General features: G+C 26.7%; 2 protein-coding genes across 2 annotated transcripts in view; both read right to left on the bottom strand.

Annotated features, from left to right (window-relative positions):
• LOC112597848 (four and a half LIM domains protein 2) overlaps nt 1-1577 on the bottom strand; it is an 87803-nt gene extending 86226 nt beyond the window's left edge. Inside the window, exon 1 of the mRNA XM_025344080.1 lies at nt 1361-1577. Coding sequence (XP_025199865.1) covers nt 1361-1420 — 60 coding nt within the window. The 5' untranslated portion in view covers nt 1421-1577. The remainder of the gene's footprint in view (nt 1-1360) is intronic.
• Nucleotides 1578-7856: 6279 nt separating this feature from the next.
• On the bottom strand, nt 7857-17391 carry LOC112597739. Its single transcript, XM_025343922.1, has 8 exons — nt 17061-17391; nt 16663-16749; nt 16394-16507; nt 10276-10357; nt 9865-9990; nt 8653-8786; nt 8125-8225; nt 7857-8068 (listed from the first exon to the last, which is right to left on the bottom strand). Exons 1-8 carry the CDS (start codon nt 17188-17190, stop codon nt 7997-7999), a joined length of 846 nt encoding a protein of 281 aa, XP_025199707.1. The 5' UTR covers nt 17191-17391; the 3' UTR covers nt 7857-7996.
• Nucleotides 17392-19267: the final 1876 nt, after the last annotated feature.

Genomic DNA, 19267 nt, shown 5'->3' with positions numbered 1-19267 from the left:
TACAATATAGTTATGAGTTTATGACTTATGGATAAGCCTCGACTCATGAATGTATGTACTCACCGCATTATATTGTTTTCCTATATTACTTAGATGAATGGGAAATCACGGTGGACCATCACCATACTATTTATATGGAAACGTGCTATATAACATCACGTTACACCAACAACACGGACCGTGTTTTAACTTACGCAAGCTGCTGTACAACTATAATAATATTATAATACACACGTTCGGTGGACAGTTATAGCCGTATATAGGTACACATTTATACCCCCGCATATATAGGTACGTATAAATTACTGTGTGGGGGAACAAGAATCCTCGAAAACTCTAAGTGTTTACATCAGGCGGGTAAACACGCCACGGCGGCAAAGACTACGTACAAAAACTTTTTTTTTTCACTTTCCGACCATCAACGGGTGTCGTGAAGAATGTAACTACACCACTCGAACCGTTTACCGTCAATACGACGCTATTACAATAACAATAATAGTACATCTAATGATGTCGTTAAACTACGATTTTATTTTACGGTTTCCTTCGTAAATATACATAGGAAAGGAGTCTGCGAAACCGACTAAACGTATTTACGATGCAACATATGCGTGTCGGTTTTGTTAAAAGGTATATACTACATACGAAGGTGAAGAGTGACGACGTGTTCGGTAATTCGGGCAGCGTGTCCGACGGATTATATATTATTATTGTTAGGTAGATATATATAATATGTACGAGCTCTGTGCGTTACCGGTCGTTCAGTTCACTGACCACCACTCGAGTAGAGTTCAATACCGGACGTGAAGAACTCCTATACAAATTTGTACAATATAATAATGTCGACTCACGTGGAAGATCGTTAGCAAAAAAAAACTATTTATTCTTAATCGTAACAAAAATAAAACGCAGAACCATATACCTATATCTATATTCCATTATAACGAGTTTTCTTTTATAAATTGTCTATGCTAGTAACGTAATAACAGACTTAAGTACCTATAAAATATAGTGTAGATATTCGTGAATTCGAAAGGGCACGTCTCATTAATATCGCGTGTACAGTAAGTAGAATAAAATTACAGTACATAGGACCTGTGCACTACAGTTGCGATAATAACAATCATAATAAGTATAAACCTAACCTGGGATTACAACTAAATTAATAGAGGACGTCGAGTCGTTAACTATACAATTTTTTAGTCGAGTTATCATGCCACGGTAGTATAGTGACCACAATGGATTTACACTAATTATTCGCCTCAGTAAGTCGCTAATCCTACATCCGTTGTATGTTTGTACATCGCGGTCAGGGTGGTGAAAATGTCAAATGTCATGACTCATGAGTGTATACACTTACCCCTTCGGTGAACTGTTCCTTGGGAGTCCTGCAGTTCATGACGTCGTAATGGTAGTCCATCGCACGATGAACAGAAGGTTCGGCCGAAATATACGATACCTGTCAAGTCCGGCGACTGCGACGGTATATATTTATAAAAATCGGACGATAAATGATGAATAGAAAACGAAGAAACGACGACGACGACGATACGAACCGGTTGCACAACGCGACGACCACCGTCCCACGACGACCGGCCGACTGCGCCAGGCCGAACTCGACGCGCGCGCGCGCACACCGTGTGCACCTTTCGCGGCCAATCTCGCACGCACGCACACACACTGCACTCACACCGTAACTACACCGGTTTGTCTGGTTTGCGAGCCGCAACTACCACACCATGATACTAAAGTTAGGTATAGTAAATAGTGATTAGTAGACGCACGCGACTTCTGCAGACCGTATTTCTATTGTTATCATTAGGGAGCGGATTTCAATACATTTAAAATTAAAATATACATAATAATTCATTAAGAAAAAATGCATTTGTGACTTCGAAATATCGATTTAATATTGTCTTAAATCGTTAAAAATTAAAAATTAAAATTTCGAAGTACCATAATATAACCAATGGTTAGGTTACAACCATGTAACTGTATTTCAGTTACCATACAAGAATACTCTTAATATAAATTTAAAAAGAACTATAAATGCATTATTAACGGAATCGACTAAAATAATTAGCTGTTATGCATGAAGTCAATAATAATTAATTAACAATAATATAATTTCGAATTGCCATTCTTTTCTTAGAATTATTTATTTTAACACATTAGTACGGTACATTAATAATTCTTATCTAACTTTTACAAATAATATAATAAATTGTTAGATTTTACCGTTCGTACAAGCGAACTCGTATATTATCGTGTATAATTCACATTTATAAATATAATATTATTATACCTAACCAACGTTAGTAGTCATTATTTATTTTTAAAAAGATCATAATACTTTTTTTGTTGGTATTCAGAACATTCTAAAAATTCACTTATAGTCAAAACTCAAAAATTGCTCATAAACACAATACAATTTCTAAATATTTATTGAAAACTATACCAAAAATATATATGATAAGAAACAAATATGGGAAAATATTTAAATATAAAAATTTTAAATAATGAAACATATTTTTGGTAGATAGTACGCAAAATAATTTATCGTTTAGGAATTAAAGCGTTTTTTATTTGAGTTTCTCTTGAAATCAAATTATATTCTTAATTAACTAACTCGATAGTTAATAGTTATTTCAGACGTTTTAATGGTTGTTGATTTTAGTAATAATAAAACTTGTGTTTACGAAAAAAAAATTACATAAAAATATAACGAACTAAGAAAAAACAAATAAACAGTGTTTTTTTATTTTTAATAAACACAAATGTTTTAAGGACACGGATAGCGATCAATGAACTAATTATACCTACCTACTACTGTAGCATAATATTGATAAACAAAAAACCGAAAAACACATTGGTTCATTAGAGTTAGTATAGTAAATAGTTGAAAGTAATTAATATTATATTACATATGCTATATGCATAACATTACAACGCGTGTCACCTGTATAATGTATTCCATACATTATTTTCAATTTTTATTATATTATGTACGAATGCGTTAATAATATAATCATACAATTTGAAAACTTGAACATCTTGAACATACATATAATAATAATAATAATAATAATAATAGTGATATGTAATAACATATTATAATATTATTATGCCAAGTAGTTAATTGTGATTTACGATGCGGTTGTCATCGTCGTAGTCGACAGTAGCAGCAACGAATGACAAAAGTATATTTTTTTGGTTTTTTTATGTGGATTCTCGACCACACTAGAAAAAAAAAACTGTTCCTTTAATAATTATATTCCTGACCTTCGTCATAGTGTGTTTTCAACGCATGACTATCATATATTATAGTAGTTGGTATTCAACGATTTAATGATTTTAAAACTACCGCCCGTGATGTGTTCTTTTTTTCGTCGTCTTCTATGGCAATTAAAATCGCGTTAATTAGATATAATATTACATTTACACCGATTCGCGCACTACACTCAGAATACAATATACTTTTACCAAGTTTTTATTCCATGAACTAAAAAAAATTAAAGTATCACGTGTTTTTAATTGTTTTTTTTATACAATCGTATATTTTATGCTTTTTGTAAATTTTATTTACAAATCATTATGTATAGTCATATTATTAGTATGTCATATTTATACAGAAATTCTATATACATTTTTCTTCTATTAAAATTATAACTAGTATGAATATTATTTATATTTTTAAACCGTTTGAAAGTATAATAACAGATAGAATAAAGAAATTACATTTCACGTAAATTTGATATAAATAAGAAAATATTTTTTAGCATGTTCTATATTTCTACCAAAATATTATACTAATACTATTCCAGCTTATCTTAGCTCTTACAATTAAAATTCAAAACTTCTAACAATGACATGTCAAATGATTCTAATAATAATAATAATCTGTAATAAACTAAAAAAATATAAAACAAAATTAGTATAATATAGGTTATATTACTATAGGTACGCAAACATTTAAAACTGTTATGAGTCATGACTTATGACTAATACAAAAACAAGATTATTATTTCTTACTAAATAAAATTCAATACTTGTAAATATACATCATTATAAATAGGATAAAATTTATTTATTTTACGAGTGAATAATTTGATTTATTCAAATATTGTTTTTATAATTTTTATGTGGATCTAATTAGCTCTTATTAAAAAATATGACTGAATATATCGGTTTATTAATTAGAGGGAATCTGAAAAGAGTGAAACATTGAAATACAAATAAAACAAATTATATTCAAATTACAAAACAGAGCGTTTTTAATTTTCGGCGAAAATGATTATTTGACATCGGTACTGTATACATTTACGAATTCCCTATACATCATATTAATAAACATATTAACTAATATTTTTGGCCGGATAAAAGTCAAAACAATATTAATATGCTTGTTTAATGATAACCGAAATATGGTTGTGTATTGTGACCTATCAAAGTTATTAGTTTTCCACGCAAATCAATAATGTCAAAAAAAAAAAATGTATAAAAAGAAGAATAACTTAAATATATAAACATTTCAATAACAATAAATTATAATATATAACCACGTATATAAATTATATTAAACAGATTATAGGCAAATATTTCATATATAATATTCAAAAAAAAAAAAAAATTATGACAAAATAATAGAATTAAAAATTATTATTTTCATCGTAAATCCAAAAAATAATAAAATATAGTGTTAAATAAAAGTTATTGTTGTTATGTTCGTTAAAATAAATTAGGTGCATCATATTTTCAAAAAAATTCATGGGGTTATTATTTCCATTTTTCACTTTCATATTGTTATAATATTTATTTTATTTTACTATATTAATATATGTATTTTAACTTCCATATTTCAGATATGATAAAACTAATTAATATGTTATTTGAATCAGAAAAATATACAAAATATTACATCATATTGTGAATTAAACGCAATTTTATTTTTAAAAAAATCTAAACTTTGTTTTTGAAATATTTACTTATTGAAACAAAATAATAAGTAACAAATAATATTCACAATATTTAATTAAAATTAAATTACGATTTTATCTTAAAAATTAAAACTATAACTAATAATATTGTTTATGCTAAGTATGATAATTGTTAATTAATAATAAATAATATTTATTGTAACATTGAAAACTCAAATGTTTCTAGTATTTATACATTAGAATTACGCCACTATATAGTCAGGTCATTGATTTTAATGAAATTTTTTACTCGTATATTTCTACACTTGTGAATAATTTGCTATAGATATTAAGTTATCATTCCGATAACCCTTGAAAACGAGACCAGAAAAATTATTGATAAACAATTGACAAGATTCACCTAATGGTGTTGTCGGGTTAAACAATCTCGTAATTTAAATGACTTAAATATTGATCGCAGCCGACAATATGATAATATATTTTCATTTTTATTATCGTTGAAACTCGGATATTTACTATGATATTATATTTTAAGGCGTCAGTGACATCGTCACATACATCTCTTTAGCTCTGCAGTCTAAATACGTAAATGTTACCAATCTATAATGGTAGACAACAGACGCCATTTGGTGATCCAACAGCGGAAAGATAATAATCGTCGACGAGCTTCGCATAACTCGCACGAGTAGCGGCACATGATATTGTACGTATTATACAATTATTATTATCATTAGTCGTTTAACGCTTTAGTAATGGTGCATTAAAGACGTTTATTTTTGGGTCGACCAAGTCGCTTGACGTATAGTATATTATTTTGTCGTGAACCATGCAATATAATCATCTCAGGGAACAAAATATTTTTATTTTTTCTATTTAAGCATTTAAGAACACAACATTAAACATTTTACTATTGTAAGTATCTATTTTTTAAATTAAAAGTTTGGTATGCTTCCCTGGTATATTGTCGGGTCCAGGATAAAACAATCATTCCGTGATACATATATATAGGTATACAATATACGCGTATACGCGGCGGCGGCAGCGATGCAGCAGCTATAGTGAGTTGATATTATAAATGTCCTAATCTAAATTAAACTCGTTTCGCTAGATGTATAATATTAGACTAAACACATAAAAAATAACTATCACTAAAAAAACTAAACATATTGTGCGCAGTGATATTGATGTAGTTGTAGTTACTGGGGGACAGTAGAAAAATCTATTAGTATATTTAGACACAACGGTCATTAATCATCAACTCTACCGGGCGTGGTTTTGAGAATTTTAAAATCAATTTAAAGAAACTATCGTTATGTATATCACTTGTACTTTCTTCATATTGTAATAAGAAAATACACGATGCAATTGGATGCATAATATGCAATATTATTGTATTATTATTGACGATTTTAAATAATAAAATCAAAGCTTATGCGCAAAAATATTTAGGTTTTTTTATTATCTAGAGAGATACCTGTTGCTCGGTCTCTTCGTGTATCTATTTTTGATTTTTTGAGGGAAGAATTATTATGTAAATTTTAAAATTAAGCTAGCAAATCACACAAATGACATAACAAAAATCGAAAATCAGTTGTTCTGCGCCTCTTTGTGCGACATACAGTCACTGGAGAAATCCTACTAGTGCAGAATCGGTGCATTCTCTTATTGGTCAGCAAAGTAAACGTCTACATTTAGATTATAATAAAATGGTTAGTAGTAAAAGCATATTATATTTAAGGGGATTTTATTTCTTTATGGCTCCGTTTGCTAATCCTCAATTCACTCATCATAACCGTAATATTTGTACTATTATTTCTCTTTTATTTTTGCTGTAGAAATAGTATTTTTATAAAATAAATATTTTAATATAAAAATAAATACATTAATACTACTTTTCCAAACGTAATATTGTATCTGAATAATTATTATAAATAAAATTAAATCAGCGAATGAATTATCTTTAATTTTTAATTTTGTTTTCTACTGTTATAACTTACACAGTTACATATATTTTAAGTGTATAACCTAACATAATAAAGCAATCACGAAAGAAAGTTTACAACCGTTTTTTTTCTATGTTGTACTTAAACATAATTTTGAATAAGCATTTGTTGATGAAACTATACGTAAAGTGGAATTTTATCAAGCATGTATAATTATAAATTGAGAATATTATTAAATTTATGTTTCAATTATGTATAATTTAATACTCAAAAACATTAATAAATTATAGTGATTCTAATTAAAAAATAAAAATGTATATTTAAATCTTATTATAAACAAATTTTTAATAGTGAGGAAAGGGGCTGTAAAAAAGTATAAAAGGAGACAAATTATTTTAAGTTTGAATTCGATGAAACAATTAATAATAATACAAGTAAGTACCTACATCAGTTTTTTTCGTGACGTGTAATTTTAAAAATGCACATATTATATATTTAGTTCCCCCTCTTATCTTTAATTAAGTCATAATTACGCTACTGTAGTCAACCACACGTTAACGCTTAAACAATATACCTCACACAAAATTCCTAGGAAAATGATAATTTCAGCAGAGTCGATTTTATGAACCCATTGAATAACCTAACCTAACCACATGAGCAAGGATCATGTGTATAAATATTGTTGAAATAGTTCGTAATTCAAGTATTATGTATAATTATTTGTATAATATCAAATATGTATACATAGTGACATGCGCACATTTAATACTAATACACTCTAAAATCATATAATTAAATTTTAAAAGATTTAAAATTCAAAACAATTAAACATTTTTCTACATAACTTACAACTTCATCATTATATCTTGATATTAATGCATTAATTTTAATAAATATAATATAATATAGGTAAATAGTATAATATAATAATTATAATATCTTAATTTTTTTAGATTCAGTAGTATAACACATAACATTATATTAACGTTAAGTTTATTATAAATTAAAGATGATGGTAAAGTATATAAATGCCACTAGATGAGTGAAACAGCATCGCCGTACTCGTAGGTATATTATAATAATTATTGTTATAGTAACATTAATAAATTATTATGTTTAGTAGTTGTAATAGCGGTAGAAATCTGACAATCTATAGTACTGCGGTTCCTCTTGATAGTGGTTTAGACCCTGAAAATAATTATTAAAACAGATATGATGACTTTATTATGATGTTTTTATCATACTTTGGATCCATGTTGAGCTCTCTGCTTGCGCTGAAACTCGTTATTTATATAGAAATCTTTCGGTGATGGGGCAAGTACAACAGGGCGCTCCTCCCAGACTTCTGTAACAATTAATCGTACAATGTTATTATTTTAAGTATAGAAATAATGATTTATAACAATCAATAGTATGCAACCTAAGAAATTACACTGGCTTTAATAACATATTATTATTATATTAATAAATTATTATGCATTATATAATAATATAAATAAGCGAGTAAAATTACGCGATGAGATATCAATGTATAGAAAAAGAGATAGGACAATTAATGGCTGCTGCTAATAATTCAAGCAAAAACATTGGTAACGCGTAACCTCGGTATTCCATTTAAGGAAAAAATCGTAATAACGCATTGAAAGTAAAAGTATGTGTGAATTATATGACAATATATAACTTTTTGAGCGAACGTTTAATACATTTATTACACCACAGGATAAAAAATGTTGTAAAATGTTGTGATATTTTATATGATTAAACACACTCACCTTGGATGTCATCTTCATCATCTTCATCTGGTATTTCATTATCTTCAAATGAAATTGCTTCATGTCCATAATTTTGACCATAATTTTGACCATAACTTTGACCATAACTTTGACCATAACTTTGTGGGGGACGTCTAAAAATATATACACTTTACATATTAGTAAATCAACGATTATTTTTGATTAATTAATATTATACTATAAAAATTATATTTTGTGATGACAAAAACAGCATTCACACTCTCCTCACTTTTGTCTCTTGTTCCTAACTAGAGATTGAGGCAAATCAATTTAATTTTTATTTAACATAAATATTTTCGTAATTTCTTAAGAATGTTGAACGTCATTTTTTAAGTTTTAGTTTTGTGTTAAATACTAAATCACGTTATATTATTTTATTGGGTATTGTTAAACTTATAATATCACTGAAGAGTTCTTAGTTACCTTGTACAAGGTCTTTGAACATAAAGCGTTATAGAATATATATTGTTGTTGAAAAAAAAAATTAAGAATTTCTGCAGGATATGGCCATGAAACACTTGCAGTGTATGTATCACACAATTCACAATAACCGTGTGCAGTTAACTATACGTTATATTTTCTACATAATTTACTATAATGTAAATCTTTTTAAGCATATATGTGTGAATTTTTCAAAGAAGGACGTCCCTTAATAATGTTGCAATTTTCTATTGTAGTTAAATTATATGACCACCCGGGGTCTGTCCTCGGTAATTCATAAGAGGCTCTATAATTTATATTGTATGGGCAAAATACAATTGTACGATTATGACGTATACAACTAAAACGTTCAACTCTTAGAATTTTAATTTGATATTAACAAAATAATGGTTTATTATTTATTGTGTCATTAATTATTATCAACTTATCATTACAACAACGTTTAAAACACAATACATTAAATGTAATAATAAAATAAAACTGTAATATTATTAAATAATAATAATATTAAAACTGATACATGAAAAACTTGCACCTATATTTTGTTTTAAAATCCAATCGAAATGTTAACGTTCAAGCTTAAATAGCATAAAATCGTCATTAAATTAAAATGAAGATCATTAAATAATATTATAGGTAATTTGTTTCCTATTATAATAATATTAATCATAACATATACGATATAAATATTACTTATATGCATGATAATAAATTTAAATAAATAATTATTATTAATTATTGATTACATGCCTGGATTTTTCTCGAGCCTTATTCGGTTCCAGGAGGGACATCAACACCATCAATTCTTCAGGGTCGAAAGGCAAGTCACGTTTGGCACGTCCGCTATCCAGATAAGAACCATATACTCTAGAACCACTTTTAACCATAATATTATGTAGGTATATTGTTACATCGTACATAAAAATTACTGTAGAGTCTTAATAATATCAAAACTTTCAATTAAAAAAATGGATGTGTTTTATCGGAAAATGTTTATGCTCTGGTATGAATAATGCGTTGTATAACAATTGGGTCTAATGCAATTTTCATGAATCCTCTCTCATTCCTGTTATATTGAATGCCTTATAAATATTAAATGGCGGCGTCCAATGCATAATTCAACTGTGTTATTAAGCTATTGCTATATATTTTGTTTCTTACCTCCTCTTAACCGGGGTGCCGAAATGGTAAGCGTTCCTTTTATAACGGTCATCAGCGTCTAGTGATTGAAGTCCGTAGGAATCTTAAACAATACAATTTACTCCATAAATATTTTAGTTTTATATATTAAACTTCATTAAAATGTAATATATTTCGAAATCGTAAAATATTTATTTATATTTGAATTGAAATAATGGGAAAACATAGAAATAATACATTTATCAAAATATCAATTTATTACGTATATTGTGCACCGTAGGAAATTTACTCGATTATTACTAACTAAACTATACAATGGTGAATAACTTTAATTAAAAACCAAACAAATAAAATATATCAAATTAAATAAATCTTTCCAAATTGACATTTATTGAATCTAAATCAAAAATTGTTTGTTTAATGGTTATTTCTTGGGAAACATTTTTTAAGTTATAACTTATTTATTCATTGAATTGTAAGGGAGAAATTATATTAGTTATACAATATATGTATGCATTATGCTTTTTTTTTATACACATTTTTGAATATGAATTTTACTTATATCCATTTTTATAATAATTTTGTAATGTATTTATTTTTTTACAAGTTCTAAAGTTCTTAGTAAGTAATAAGTATTATACATTATTTACTATGTATTTTTCATTGCATAGTAAGTGATAGACATTTGATTTAATCTATGTGAATTATAATCAGAAATATACTATATATTATACACATTTAAACCAAAGAACGAAAACAGTATACATTTTATATGATGTTAATTTGTATGATATATAATTTATAATCTTTGCTTGGATTTTTATTTAAAAATAATTTTAAAATAATAATTCACTCCTTCTATATCATACCAACTACAAAATTTATAACACTTGGCTATAAAATCATAATTCTTGCATCATATATCGTAACATTCAAGAGTATTTATAGGTTAAATTATAATACTATGTTAAGCATTGTATAGGTACTTATATTAAACTTTACTATCAACGATATGACCAGTGACCACGATATATCATCATATTGTTGAATTGTATTGTGTCACAGTTTTAAACATGAGGAGACAAACACTGTAATTAACTGTTATATTTTATATACAGCATATTTGGTAAAAATCAATGGTAGTTTTCGTTATTTAATTGAATATTTTTTTCAAATATAAAAGCTAAAATCAGTGGTTATACATTACTTAAAACTAAAGTTCGATGAAAATACTTTTAATTTATACAACATCATCGGGTAGTTAATCAATATAGTAATCAATTATTATAATATAGCCACGATTATAAGTTACAATAATATGATATGCTTATTAATTTATACATATAAAATCGCATGATAGACAAACATAAATATCTATAAATTGGTTTCAGAATTAAGACTTCCTGGATATACATCTTTTGTTGAAAACGACAGAAATAAAAACTATTTTGATTTAATTCGTTATGTTTAATGAGAAAATAATTTAAGAACATAACTATTATCTTTAATATTCTTAAAATATTATAAAATAGATAAATATAAGACTTATTTTGAAACTAAAGCAAAACAGCCTATAATATTTTTTAATTTTTCAAATAAAAAACAAGCAGAACAATATGAACAAACTATCAAGTTATAAGTACCTATTTTATAAAATTAAAATAAAATATATTTTTTCAATATTATTAATACAATTTGATACTATTGTCTATTATACAAACATATTAATGAGCCAAAAAAATTTATCATTTTGTAACACGGCGACTTGTATATGCAATTTTAATACGAAGAACCTGCTGAGCTAAAATCATCTCAAATAATTTGAAAACTATGATAACTTATCATTTATTAACATCTATAATAAAAAATATTAAGTGTTCAAATTACTCGACTAAAAATTAAATGTTTAATAAATAAATAATTTAAAAAAAAATTTGTTTTTGTATGTTATGTAATTAAATATTTAAGAATTATTTGTTATGTCAAAATTATATGGCATCTTTTTAAATAAAAATCAGTGATAATTAAATATTTTTAAATTATTAAACTTTTTTTTTAAATAATTTTTATCCCAAGGTAAATTAAATACATTTAAATTAGATTGTTCTTAATTGCAATATTATTTAAAATTGATTATATTTTAACATAATTATAATTAATGCTGTATTATAATATAATCTTAATTATTATGTGTCACAATATACGTAATTTTACAAATATAGTATCCACTCTTAAATTACGTTAACTAAAAATGTCATTAGTCTCTTATTAAACAACTTGTCGGCTGTTTACTAAATGGTTATAATTTAAATTTATTTATTTAATACTTCATACTCACTCAGTATTAAATTTTTATAAACTGTAGTTAACAATAAATATTTTATGTTTAAACTCAGAATAAAATAATATCGTAATATTAAAGGTCTAAATATCATATTAATCAAATCATAATAAAACATTAATTTTTTTATCAAAGAATTTAATACTGCAATCAGAAAATTTAAATTGATTCATAATATAACGTAGATATAAATGTATTTAATATCATTAAATTCAATTATATTCAATTGAAATTCGAATTTATGATGTATATTTAAAATAAACTTATATTTTTAAAGAAAATTACAAGATTTTTAAAATAAGATTCATGACACAAATGTGTATTAAATACAATATCAAACTAACTTAAAAAAAATAAAATATAATGATAATTGATAAACAATAACTATAATATCATTATAAATTTAAATTACAGTTTACAAAAAAAAGTTTCCGTAAATATTTGTTTTTCATTTTAAATATAAATTTCCCTTTATTACCATAGGTACTGTATTCGAGTAGATTATTTTCATTGAAACATAAAAACTTTTTAATAATTTGTTTGCTGCTGACAAATATGTTATGATGACCTTATCTTTTTATTTTCCATTATTCGAATCGATCATGCTGTTCAACATGCATGTCAACTGACTAAAATATCACTTTATTCTGTAACTCTAAAAGTTATTATATACATATTGATATATTTTAAAACGAATACATTTTAATAACTAAATACGTAAACGTATATTTCGTATTATAATTTATAAATATTCTAATAGAAAATTCTTCTTTAGATTACATAATATTGTTTTACAGTTAAAACTCTGAAGTAGTACAATATAGATAAGGTTGTTAGTTAGGGGAAAAATGTATACAATAAAAAAAAATATTTGTGATAACTCGTCTTAGAATGTTTTAGTTTTTTTAATTAATAGAATATCAGCACTAGGAGTGTTGATAAAATGTATTAACAACGTCGACCTACCCTGAACCCTGAACCAATACATTTTAGTGACAGAACATATTTTAGATGAACAGAATTGAATTTAAGGACATTAGTTCACCTTATCACTCTCAATTCTCTACCCAGTATATAATTTAATAATGTATAATATGACGATGAAAATTTATTTTGAAGAAATCCCAATAGTAAGGTATACTGTGAATAATTATCCTATTTTAAAACTGATAATGAATTAAAGTCAAAACCATGGGAAGTAGCATTTAAAAAAAAAATGTTTTATCAGTATTTAATGTATTGTTATTTTCCACAAGAAAAAAAAAAACTGAAAAAATTGTTATGTGACAAAAATATTATATTAATCAACTAAATTGGTAAACTCTTGCAATAATATAAAGTGCTTCTTTTGAATAACTTTTATTATGATTAAAAAAGTGTTAAAAAATAAATTGAATACACGGATTTTGAACAAAACTATCTAGACAAACTAATTAAATTAATGTTTAACACATCTAGGTATAAATTAATAATATTAGTATACATAAAAATTAGAATTGTATATTTTCGTAATATATAAAGTTAAAAAATTCATAATATTCTACTATTTAATATTAAATAAATTAGAAAATACAATTCTTTTTAAAAATATCATCTAAACAAACAATAATTTTATAAAATGTATTATTTATTAATATTTGCTAATGTAAACAAAGTATTCACAATTTTCTAAAATTTATTTTTTATGATCGTAAGTATTTGAAAATGTTTGTTTAAAAAAAAATAATAGTATATTATATTGTTATGAAAACGGTTCCCCTTGGAAATATTATTGGTTCAACCGCTCAACGAGTGGTCTACTAAAGTTTACGATTAACACATTTTATGGATAATGTTATTTATCAAGATTACGTGGCATTAGTATAACATTTTAATTTTTATATGTATTGTTTGTTATTGCGTTTTATTAACAATCATCTAAAATGTCTAAATATCTATAGTAGCGATAAAATTGCATCTAGTCATTTTTCACTTGAACAAAAATTACTAACCAATATTAATTGATTGAATCTATAGATTACTAATTATCATTGAACCTTAACGACGTTCTTATTTTATATATGCATAAAGGCCATTTTCTTTAACTCCATTATTAATACATGGTAAATATTGAGTATTGATTATATTTTAATATTTTCAAAAATACATTCAAAATTTAATTGGATAAAATAGTTTGTTATTCTCGACAAATAATTAAAAAAACATTATCATTGGCTTTAGTAAATTTATCGTTAATATTTTACACTTGGATGACTATAAAACTCTTACAAAATAATGATTAAAAACTTCAAAAAAATAATTAAATAGTCACTAGCGATTTTTGTTATTTAATGGAAAATTCATCTAAAACACAAATTATTTACATTTAAATTTTTTTAATTTAGTTATTTATAAAACACAATTGCTTTATTCTTAATATATGTAAATTTTTATATAAAATGCAAATTAATATATTTTTGATTTATTATATAGAAAAGTTCATACTATTTCATAAAATAATTTAATAATAGCGCATTTTTGTGTTTTAACTAAAATAATAGGATAAATTATAAAATCTAAAGTAAAAATATTTTCTGTCTCCTAAATAATTCCTTTTTATGAAGTTATTAAATTAAAATCTGTACAGTTTTTACTTGAATAAAACATGGTTTTAATTTTTAACATAGTATTGTGTACCAAGTACCTGACTTATTTGGCTAAACCTACATCTGTTTATTAAAATAAATATAAAAAATTAATTTTTAGTAGCAGATAAAACAATAATACTGAAGAAGTACATAAAATTCAATTATTTTTATGTATATACGACTTGAAAAAAGAAGAAAAATTATAGTTAGTAATTCTTATTAAAAATTCATCTCTGATAGATAATACAAAAACCAATAAACATTTTATGACTTATGTATATCACGACGTATATTGTATATCTTTATTCTATGCATATATAAATAAATAAAATGGCTTGGTGTGGCGCGTTGGCTGCTGCAAGTCGTGGAATGCGACTGGGAGTATAAGTAACGGCTACAGTTACTAGTTCCCGGATGGGTGACCACCCGGGCTCGTAGTGGTTAAAAACCACGTATACAGGTTTTTGCTATTAACCGTAACAACCATAACAATCGTAAAAACAACCTACCTTAACTAACCTTACCTCTACCCACAGTTCATAACCCTTAAAACAGCTAATAGCCCTAGTCACCAGCCTGAATTCAATAAAAAAAAAAAAAAAAATACAATACAATACAATACCATAACGTTGAATGAGAATGATTACTATGTATACTAAAATTTAAGTCCATATTTTTTTTCAAATAACCATATTATTTGTCTTGGCATTTAACGATATCATTAATGTTTTTATGCCACGATTGATTATTTTAGATTCTTGCTACTTTTTCTATTTTCATCAATTAAATATGATTAAATTTTCACAAGTTAGTTTTCTCGCACCAAGAGATTATTTAAATAATTTTAACAGCTATAATAAAATAAAATATATTAGATACTATTAAAAAACAGTAATATGAGTCTATTATGAATTATGAATTATGATTAATCTACATTTTAAAAATCAATACCTACAGTAAATATGTTATTCGTTTGACATTTGTTAGGGGTCTTAGCAAAAATGTATCATTTATTACGATTGAAACATGCGAAATTATATTTTAGACGCTCTATGTTTTGTATATACGATACAAGCGATATTAATATGATATCAACGACAGTGTTGAAGACTGTGGTGGTGATTATATTAATATTGATATTAATAATAAAATCGAATGAATTATATAGTACCTGGATTGTAAAAGAGGTCGGCGATTTTTTCGTGTCTGGCTGCCTGGGGATAGTGTTCAAGGGCGTTGTTCACTTCGGGCACCGGTTCTGGGTCGTGGTGATCATCAGGTGCTTCTGAAAAACAGAAGCAACAACGCATATACATGTATATATAAATATATTGCATAACCGCGTTAACAATCGATACTTCTAGCGGTACGACGCACGATTGCGTTGGGGTAGGTATATAAATAAACGTATTATTGTAATTATTATTTGTTGTGACTCACGTCTCTTTTCGGCTCTAGCGTAGTTTCTAGTGTCTGCCTGTCTGTTCTGCTGATTACCAAACTGGAGTACTTCTTGCGTCTTCTTTGCTATACACGACAAAAACAAATACATGTGCTCGTTTATTATCATCAACATTTACATAAAAACGCACATCGTGTAGTGACGCATTTAGGAATTTTTAAAAGAGGATTGTGTGATTGACATTTGTTGTTGTTTTGAAACGATAATAAAAAATAATTTTAATAGGATAATATTGTAAAACTGAAACTCAAAAAGGCTACAATAATATAATTATAGGCAAAACACGCGACACCAAAATCATATAGGTGGTCGTGTGCGTGCTCGGTTTCGAGAGATAGGGTGAAGGACGGTTCAGCTGGTGGTTATTAAAACTCACCTTTATTCTTGGCCATGTTTTTTTGGATTTTGGCCGCGTCCGCTTTACCGGGAGCGGGTAACCCATATACCATATGCGTGACAGCCATCACCGCAGCGATCGACAACATGAACGAAGTTAACAACTTCATGGCGTGACGTAAGTTCGACCGTGCTTGTTTACAGTGCAGTAACGCAGTATGCTTACTTCTCGGTGTGTAGACAGTTGCGTTCTGTCGGTGGTTTTGGCGGCGCGATGACAACACACACACACTACTGCTGGCGGCGTCAGTGGTGGCGGCGCGTTCCTAGACGGTGGTGGCGACGGTACCCGTGGACATTGCGGACGACGAAGAGGAGCTGTTTTTTTTTCAGGCTTCGAGGATATGGGAAGTAGGTGTTTTCCGCTCGATCGATATTTCCGAGTATGCGTCCCGGTGACTCCTCATACTCATCCACCCACGAGAAAACGCCCGGGCCGCCACCTGTCGCGCGCGCATGGGGTACTGCGATTTCATACCACCCACGCTCTCCTTCACCGAACCCTTGCCATCTCTCTCTACAACAACCACCATCATCAACTCCTCAACCATTACCACCCTATTGCGAAATTTATAGTCTCTCGCTACCTAACGGAACAACACAATTTATTTTGATCCGAAGTCAGGGGGACTTGGAAGTATAGACTTCCGTACAATAAATATTGGTAAAAGAGCTCCTTTAAAGTTCTCAAGAATAATGTTCATATAATATTTTCTTTAAAAGTAAAAAAAAGCGATAGTGTAAGTGCTCATCAACAGTCATCATTATCATTATTATAAAATAAATAAAATAGGGAGATATTGAGAGATGAACCATTGCATCGCGCTGTACTCACCAAGTTAGCGAAAATAATTGAAAACAAAAGTTATACGTATATTTCATAAAATTTAAGTAGTTTCAATGTTTAAACAAGTTCACCGTGTACAATTTTATTATTGTATTGTAGCCCAATCATGAACGTTTTGCGTGATGTATACATTATTATATTATTATCGCTTTAAACTATTATCATTATTACTTAGTATTTTATGATAGTACGTTAATAATAATTTTATAAGTATACTTTTACATAATATAATCGTCGATACACGATATAATATTAAATAAAAATATGTATTATTAAGGGTTTTTTTTGTTTGATGAACAGAGTTTTGAGTTATGACTTATGAATTATATTAATCCATATTTTTCATTTATAAATCGTAATTATATTAAATAGTATTGTACTACGTATAAATATAAATTGTATAAATAGTGACGATAAATTTAAAAGTGTGTATATGCGTTGCGAATATTACAGAAACTGTGCCATAACTATTTCCAACGAGGGAATATACAACATAACTTTATTTTTTTTATTAATGAATAATACTGTATATAATTCATGTTTGTTCAGCGATCAATTTTTGTAGATTCAATTATTCTTCATAATCATTCACCATTTACAATGAATCTTAAGAATAACAATTTTACTTAAAACCACCTTCTCAATTTATTTGAAATTAATAAGGTTCTATTTATATAAATAGATATATATAATCATTTGACTGCCACTTGATTATGCCCAGTTTACCTTTTTCACGACCCGATTAAACACAGATGCAATCAAACAGTAGAAATCCAAAAAATACTAAAATATACCTATATTATAAAAATATAATTACAAATTTCAAATGTTATTTTTATTTTTAATTAGTGCACATTTATAAAATACATTTATAATAATTTCGTATTAGTAAAGAAGTATAATTATAAGTTTGTTTTATATATATATATATATATATATACCTGTATATATTTATGTATATTACATTTGTTTAATTTACAAAATTACATGCTCTCTTCACACAAGAGCCAAGTTATGTTGTAACATGTAATATTATGAGCACATAAACAATCAAACTAAGTTTTATAGGTAGAAATGAAGACAATCAGCCGGAAGTGTACTAGACGCTTTCAAGGTCTTATGTAACACAGACTAATAATATTGATTTTCCCTTTCAATATATTCCCCGATTGTATTACTTTATACAATTACAATAGATAAAAGTATTGCATAGATACATGGAATTAAAATTATAATTTACTATATTTTTATACATCATACTATTATACAAAGAAAATAATATTATTTTGAAGTAAGAATATTTTTATAAACATTAAACTGTGTTAATAATAAGTATTAAG

The sequence above is a fragment of the Melanaphis sacchari genome, unplaced genomic scaffold (genome assembly GCF_002803265.2).
Source record: "Melanaphis sacchari strain LSU unplaced genomic scaffold, SCAv2.0 Contig43_pilon_pilon, whole genome shotgun sequence".
NCBI classification, from domain to species: Eukaryota; Metazoa; Arthropoda; class Insecta; order Hemiptera; family Aphididae; genus Melanaphis; species Melanaphis sacchari.
This window is presented reverse-complemented; position numbering and strand designations above follow the sequence as displayed.

What these genes read in the sequence shown, in the direction of transcription:
- LOC112597739 (XM_025343922.1), bottom strand. Translation starts at nt 17,190, where the DNA reads ATGAAGTTGTTAACTTCGTTCATGTTGTCGATCGCTGCGGTGATGGCT. An exon ending in AAACATGGCCAAGAATAAAG is followed by an intron (nt 16,750 to 17,060) that starts GTGAGTTTTAAT and finishes TGTCGTGTATAG; the next exon opens with CAAAGAAGACGCAAGAAGTA. An exon ending in GGCACCCCGGTTAAGAGGAG is followed by an intron (nt 9,991 to 10,275) that starts GTAAGAAACAAA and finishes TATGGTTAAAAG; the next exon opens with TGGTTCTAGAGTATATGGTT.